Source organism: Misgurnus anguillicaudatus, chromosome 25 (assembly GCF_027580225.2).
Source record: "Misgurnus anguillicaudatus chromosome 25, ASM2758022v2, whole genome shotgun sequence".
Classification (NCBI taxonomy): domain Eukaryota; kingdom Metazoa; phylum Chordata; class Actinopteri; order Cypriniformes; family Cobitidae; genus Misgurnus; species Misgurnus anguillicaudatus.
The window spans coordinates 9,852,440-9,860,904 of record NC_073361.2 but is presented as its reverse complement, the minus strand read 5'-3'; the positions used below and the strand labels follow the sequence as shown (position 1 = coordinate 9,860,904).

The following is an 8,465-nucleotide window of genomic DNA, read 5'->3' as shown; positions in this document are numbered from 1 at the left end:
TGTTATGTGAACTTGGCTTGATAAGAACTTGGATTTGGAACAGTATTTGGCCCGCGACTGATTACTTTTCACAAGTCCACAAGAACATAAGTACATACCAGAATGCTTATTGAAAAAACGACAATTCTCTCCTGTTGGGAACTGATTTTCCAAATATGGTAAGGGGCATTACATTTACCACATTACATTTCTGATCTTTAAAGTTGACATTTAAGGATTACTGATAATAAATCAATGAATCCTATAATGATGTTTTGTATAAATATCCTGAAAGAAGCCATAAAATAAGACTTAAAATATACAGCCAATCTGCCAAAACATTCCTACTGCTATCAGTAAAATTATGTTATATAAATGTTAAGAAGCATTCTGTTTGCATTTAGTAAACTGATCTGGGGTGTCCAATCCTGCCAAGAGCCAGCTAATCGAGGTCTTCCTAGGCAGATTAAACTTTTAGGCAGGTGTGTTGAGGGAAATTATAGGTAAACTCTACAGGACATCGGTCCCCCAGGACTGAGTTTGGACGTCCCTGACATCACTTTGTAGGTTTAAGCAAAAATGTGGCGTTTTTGGGTGTGTCCTTTTACATGCAAATGAGCTGATCTCTGTACTAAATGGCAGTGTTGTGGTTGGATAGTGCAGATTAAGGGGCGGTCTTCTGACATCAAAAGGGGAGCCAAATTTCAATGAGCTATTTTTTAACATGCTTGCACAGAATGATTTACCAAAACTAAATTACTTAGTTGATCTTTTCCACATTTTCTAGGTCGATAGAAGCACTGGAGACTGAATTATAGCACTTAAACATGGAAAAAAATCAGATTTTCATGATATGTCCCCTTTAATAATCTAAATGAATTTTTTCCCACTATAATGAATCTTTTGTGCAACAAAAAGTTTTTGTGGATGTTAAAGGTTCTTTAAATGAACCATACACTGTAAAAAAAATCCGTAGAAATTACAATGTTATTGCAGCTGGGTTGCCGGTAATTTACCGTAAATTTAAATTTATGTTATTTACTGGCAAGAGTTTGTTCAAAGTTAACTAAATTTTAAATATTAACAAGTCTTTATCTTTACAGAATAAAACTAAACAATAACAGCCTCATGCAAAACATTCTGGGAACCAGAAATCATCATCAACCTTTTTCTGTTTTTTGCTTCAGATTTTGTTTCCCAGAATGTTTAGCTTGATGCTGTTTTTTTAGTTTTACTCTGTAAAGACAAAGACTTGTAAATGTTTAATGTTCATTTAACTTTGAACGAAATGTTGCCAGTAAAAACATCAATTGAAATCTACGGTAAGTTACCGGCAACCCAGCTGCAATTTCTACTGAATTTTTTTACAGTGTAAAGCCTGACAAAGAACCTTTTTAGAGGAACTTTTATTTTAAAGATTTTAATGGGACTGTGGGGAGTCCAGTATTCTGGTAGTATTTATGTGCTACAAAAAAATTAAGAATTTAATTATTTTGAGTTAAGATAAATAAATCGAAATACAAAAAAATACATGGTATATTTACAATTAAAAAAAAATTAATAAAATGCTTGAAAATAATATCAATAACATTTGAAAATTAAGTTGACCATATTACAGTTTTATTTTTTTCTCAACTTCTTCATCAAACATGAAGGACCAATAATATTGATAATTGATATATTTACAATAAGGTTCATAAGTTAACATTAGTTTACTATACATTAGTTAACATGAACTAATAATGAACTGCACTTATAAAGCATTTTTTTATCTTTTTTAATGTTAATTTAAACATTTACGAATACATTATTTAAATCTTGTTAACATTATTTAATGTACTGTGAACTAACATGAACAAACCATGGGTTGCTGTATTTTTATAAACTAACGTTAACAAAGATTAACAAATGCACTGCTCACGGTTAGTTCATGTTAGTTAATGCATTAGCTAATATTAACAAATGAGGCCTTATTTTAAAGTGTTACTTATATATTAATATTATGATAATATTTTATTATGTTCACCCTCAATGTTCTCATTAGGTCTTACACTGAAAAAAAATGATTCATTGAACTCAATCAATTCTTCAAGGCAAGTGGTTGCAATCAATTTATTTAAGCTATTTAAACAAAAGTTTTATATTTTATTTTACTTTACTAATCTTTTTTGTTTAAATGTAGCTTAAATAAATTGATTGCAACCACTTACCTTAAAAAAATTGATTAAATTCAATGAATAATTTTTTTCAGTGTATATACTGTAGCAAAGAACTGGTAACACTGTGTAATAAGGTTGTATTTGTTAAAAAGGTAAAATTTACTAAAATCTTTTAGTTCATCATTTATTAATCTTTGTTAATGTTATTTCAATGTGCATTATCTAATACACCTTTTAATTTTAAATATGTTTTTGTATCATTGTTGAAATTAAATGTTGAAATTACATGAAATAAGAATAATAAATAGAAGTATTGTTCATTGTTATTTCATGTAATCTATATGTTATCAACCTTATTGTAAAGTGTTAGCAAACAAAGATTTATTGATTGAATAACTGTACTGTATGTTACACTATCAATGACAGACCTTTTTCTGCTGTTCCACTATCCAGTTGAAGCCCTTTTGTGTTTGTTAATACTGTGTGGGGTTAAGTTATGTTGAGACAGGACTTCCTCTATTGTTAGTTACATGGCTAAATGCAGAATGGCTTGATCAGCAGCTGTTGAGAATAATAGAAGGTCGGATAAGCAGGATTTGCATCCGACGCTGGACACATAAACAGATGAACAATGCATGCAAGTGACTGCCCCTAAAGCATTTTTTTTTAACTTAAAGTTAGCTCTATAAGGACAATTTCTTAGACCTAAACATATACAAATGCTGGGTTTGCACTTTGCACTTATTTTAATTCAATTACTCTTTAAGTGATACAGACGTTTATTTGGACAGATATGAGTATTAGCCACTGTAATGTCCCAAAGCAAAAATAAGTACACTGTAAAAAAAGGTGGTTCATCTTTAAAAAACCTGGTTGCCTTTAAATTTTAGTTAAAGGCAGGGTCCATGATTTCTGAAAGCCAATGTTGACATTTAAAATCATCTAAACAAACACGCCCCCACCCCAATAGAATCTGGACCTTCATTTGATAGACCCGTCCCACACATACGCAACCCAGGCAACAATGTTGTTTAGTAGACACGCCCCTTACTGCTGATTGGCAACAAGTGTGTTTTGGTAGTCGGCCTGACTCCCTTTTCCAAAGCGTTTCCCCAAAAAAATGCACTCCGCCTTTAAATGAACCTGGCAGCCAGGTAACTTACTTATTTAAGTTGAACCAACTATATTTTTTACAGTGGTGACTTTGTAAGCAACACTAATAAATAAGTTTTGTAGCATCTCTTCAAAATATTACATTAGAAATACAAATTATCCTTCAAAATGTATTTATTGCATACGTTTGTGTTTACTACAATCCACATACAAAAAGAAAAGTCACAGCTTAAAAAAAAACCTTCATTGCACAAAAACATTTAGCTTGCCGGTTATTCATTCACCTCTTCTTCATCATCTTCAAACGCCTCCTCGCCCTCATTGGCCGTGGCCTCCTGATACTGCTGATATTCAGAAACCAGATCATTCATGTTGCTCTCGGCCTCGGTGAACTCCATCTCATCCATGCCTTCTCCTGTGAACCAGTGCAGGAAAGCCTTGCGTCTGAACATGGCCGAGAACTGCTCGGAAATGCGCTTGAAGAGCTCTTGGATGGCGGTGCTGTTGCCGATAAAAGTGGAAGCCATCTTGAGCCCCCTCGGTGGAATGTCACACACCGCAACTTTAACATTATTGGGAATCCACTCGACAAAATAGTTGCTGTTCTTGTTCTGAATAGCCAGCATCTGCTCGTCCACTTCCTTCATGGACATCGGTCCACGGAAAACCGTAGCCACCGTGAGGTAGCGGCCGTGGCGCGGGTCGCAGGCGGCCATCATGTTTTTGGCATCAAACATCTGCTGGGTCAGCTCGGGGACGGTGAGGGCGCGATACTGCTGACTCCCTCGTGCGGTCAACGGCGCAAAACCAGGCATGAAGAAATGTAGGCGAGGGAAAGGGACCATGTTGACGGCCAGCTTGCGCAGGTCTGCGTTAAGCTGGCCGGGGAACCTCAGTGACGTGGTGACCCCGCTCATGGTGGACGAAACCAAGTGATTGAGATCTCCATACGTAGGCGTGGTGAGCTTGAGCGTGCGGAAGCAGATGTCATAAAGAGCTTCATTGTCGATACAGTAGGTTTCGTCTGTGTTTTCCACCAGCTGATGTACAGATAGCGTGGCGTTGTAGGGTTCCACCACTGTGTCGGACACTTTAGGTGAAGGCATGACGCTGAAGGTGTTCATGATGCGGTCAGGATACTCCTCACGGATTTTACTGATAAGAAGAGTCCCCATCCCGGATCCGGTTCCACCTCCCAGGGAATGCGTCAGCTGGAAGCCTTGAAGGCAGTCGCAATGTTCGCACTCTTTCCTAACCACATCCAGGATGGAGTCCATTAGCTCGGCTCCTTCAGTGTAGTGTCCCTTCGCCCAATTGTTTCCCGCACCTGTCTGTCCTGTGAAGGCACAAAAACCATGGGAGAAGATTAGATTCCAAAGAAAATGAAATATAATCCACTGAGCATGGGGAGCCTGGTGCCAATTGTCCACCATACATCATAACCTGAGAAGAGGAACGCGCCATGTGAAGGCCTTTCTTGGGAAAAAGCACATTCCTGAGATACATCCAGGTTACAGAATTCCAATGTCTGTGGTAAAGATGAACTGAAGTGCATGCATTAGTAAATGCTATTTATTTCCTGATGTCAAAATAAAGCTTGAGGCAAACTATGAATGAATATTGTGTCTGTTAAATGCAAAAGTTGTTGAATACACATTTGAAACACAAACACAATGTTTCATGATGACACATCTGAGTCTGCACCGTCAGAATAAAAATGGTAAAACAAATTGGCCAAAGCGGTCACTGGGACAGTACCATTTAAAAAGGTCCTTATATACCATATAGGGCAAAAATTTAGGGGTGGTTTCCCGGACAAGGATTAGCTTAAGCCAGGACTAGACCTTAGTTTAATTGGGAAATATAACTAGTTTTAACAAACATGCCTTACTAAAAACATTACTTGTGTGCATTTTGAGGCAAAACATAGGGCATCAATGCATTTTAAGATATGTCAGTGCAAGCTGTTTTCAGTTTAGAAAGCTCTTACATTTATTTTAGAATGATTCATTCAATGTACTCAATTTTTTCAAGGTAAGTGGTCGCAGTCAATTTATTTAAGCTAGATTCAAAGTTTTTTATTTTATTTTATCATACTATTTTTTTGTTTAAATGTAGCTTAAATAAATTGATTGCAATCACTTACCCCAAAAAATTGAGTAAATTGAATGAATACTTTTTTTCAGTGCATAATGTTATACTTTTAAAAATGTAAAAATGGCAAAATTATAATATTATATAATCTATATATTTTGCAGCATAAATATTTTAACCAATATATGTTTGGCCAATGTTTGTACCTGTTTTTTAATTTATAAAAATATAAGAATTATATTATATAAAATACATATATTAGCATATATTCACGTCACATTGAAACAAAAGCATGACCGGTTTGAAAAGGTTAAAATGTACATATATTTTCAACTGCAGAATATATACTTTTTATTTTATACATGTATTTTTGTACATTTTGAAAAAAATATATAAAATAATATTTATATATATTACTGAAAAAAATGATTAATTGAATTTAATATTTTTTTTTAAGGTAAGTGGTTGCAATCAATTTATTTAAGCTACATTTAAACAAAAAAAGATTAGTAAAGTAAAATAAAATATAAAACTTTTGTTTAAATGTAGCTTAAATAAATTGATTGCAACCACTTACCTTAAAATAATTTCATGAATATTTTTTTTCAGTGTATGAGTGTATTATATATAAAATACATATATTAAAGTATATATTCACGTCACATTGAAACAAAAGCATAACCGGTTTGAAAAGGTTAAAATTACATTTTCAACTGCAGAATATATACTTTTTATTTTATTTTATACTTATATAAATGTTATACTTTATACATTTTAAACAACACTTTATATTTTGGCCAATACAAATATATTTTTGCTGTATGGGTTTTAAAATTAGAAATATATTTGTTGCCCCTGAAATACATTTTTGAAATAAATATATTAAACAAAATATATTTTCAAATTATAACATTTATGTAGTTAAGCTTTATTTTCTACAAAATGTATTAAGCATATATTTAAAACATATTTATGGACAGTAACATTTCTTGCCGTATGGGATTACCATTTAGGTGCAGAATACATTTGGTACCAATATGTAAATTTGGAATCTGAGGGTGCAAAAAATAAATATTGAGAAGATCTCCTTTAAAGTTGTCCAAATGAAGTCCTTAGCAACACATATTATTAATGATAAATGCATTTTATTTATGGTAGGAAATTTACAAAATATCTTCACGGAACATGATTTTTACTAAAATATCCTAATGATTTTGGCATAAAATCAATAGTTTTGACCCATACACTCTCAGAAAGGAGGGTACAAAAGTTGTCACTGGGACGGTATCTTTTAGAAATACATTTTAGAAATGTCCTAATACAGGTATGTACCATTAAGCTTCAGATATGTACCCTTGAGGTACCAATGCACCTTTTAGGTACAAAAGTGTACTTTTTGAAAAGGTACCACCCCAGTGATAACTTTTGTACTTTCATGAACGTTTTTTCTGAGAGTATGCAATGTATACTTGTGTTACCTATGATAATTTTGTGGTCCAGGGTCACATTTGATGTCTTACCAGTATTTGTTTGATGCATTTTTTTAATAAGACTTAATTTAAACACAGGCTACATAAAGACTCCACATGATATAAATAGTCTTTCAATAGTAAGACATTTACCATAAGGAGTTTGACTTAAAAACAGTTATTACCAAAAATGAAGCTGTCAGGTCGAAAAAGTTGTCCAAATGCCCCGGATCGAACACTATCCATAGTGCCTGGCTCCAGGTCCACCAGCACTGCTCTGGGAACATATTTGTGGGCTAAACACACACACACAGGAACACACAAACAACTACTAGAACAGATATCAACAGACTGTGATATATTAAAGCACAGTGAAGAACGAGCAGCCCACAAAATTCCATTGAGCTGACAACACTGTTCAGAGTCAATGTGAGTTTGAGAGGGATAGTGAAACAGGACACTGACACACATACTTACAGGATGCTTCATTGTAGTACACATTAATTCTGTCAAGCTGCAGGCCTGAGTCACCTACATAGTTGCCGACTGGATCAATGCCATGCTCATCGCTGATGACTTCCCAGAACTAAACGTGTTAGACACACACAAGAAATGAACAACAATCTTTTGTGAGTAATAAAATGTGATATACAGTGCTGACAAAAAGGGTATTATTGTCTGGAGGGTGTTTTTTTTTTTAAATTGCTCAGATAGGGCCATCAAAATGAGACAAAAAGTAAAAGCTTTGAATTCTTATCAAAGCTGAGCTTCAGTTTACACTACACAACTAAATACATTACAGGCATGCAAAGCATGTAACGTCCCTTTGGCCACTGCTGTATATTTTTACCACTAATCAATGTGTAATAAAAATGAAAGAAATAGAAAAATGATATAAATCGATAAAAAGTAAAGTGTCTGAGTGTTTCAGATTGTTTAAATGGTTGCGCACAGTAAGGCGCATCTCACCACACCCATACTGATGCGCATGTAACGGGTCTTCAAATATGCGCTTCAGTGCGTCAGTCTTTAGACACGTGCATTAAAACAAATTTTTAACATAAAACCAGACATAACCCACTGCGCTTTTAACACCATATAAGGAGTCAACGAATACTGCCAATAGTTTTATTCTTTATTGTAAAATATAAATCTCGCTAATTCACAGTAAACAATGAAATAGGCTACATTATTACCTTTGTACCGATCTGATTTCCGCACTGGCCGGCCTGAATATGAACGATCTCTCTCATTATTATCAGATGTGTATGATGATGCTCATCTGAATTACTTGTTCTGACTTCTGCTGCGACTTTCTGACTGTCTGCAACTTTCACTCTGACTCTGCGGTGATTGGTCGACAGCTGAGTGACGTAACACAGCCGGGTAACCGCATGAGTGTGCTCTCATTTCGACTTCACGCAGCGCCGAAAGAACCGACAGGCGGATGACGTCAAAGTACCGCGAGCGATTCGAGAATTCATATAGAGAAGTTTAAATTCGACTCGCTCTCGCGGTATTTTGACGTCATCCGCTTGTCAGTTCGCCTTTGTCAAGCCTATTGTTATATTGTTAATGTACGTCGCCGCAGTGTTGCATTATGGGACGTGGGCGCCATGTTTAGAGGCACCGACGACCGCTATGCCATTTA

General features: G+C 34.9%; 1 protein-coding gene across 1 annotated transcript; it reads right to left on the bottom strand.

The window, feature by feature from the left end:
• Positions 1 to 3,407: 3,407 nt before the first annotated feature.
• On the bottom strand, positions 3,408 to 8,169 carry tubb6 (tubulin, beta 6 class V). The gene is made up of 4 exons (XM_055182430.2): positions 8,011 to 8,169; positions 7,292 to 7,400; positions 7,000 to 7,110; positions 3,408 to 4,587 (listed from the first exon to the last, which is right to left on the bottom strand). The coding sequence occupies exons 1-4, from the start codon at positions 8,065 to 8,067 to the stop codon at positions 3,524 to 3,526; spliced, it is 1,341 nt and encodes a 446-aa protein (XP_055038405.1). The 5' UTR covers positions 8,068 to 8,169; the 3' UTR covers positions 3,408 to 3,523.
• Between the last annotated feature and the right edge of the window lie 296 nt (positions 8,170 to 8,465).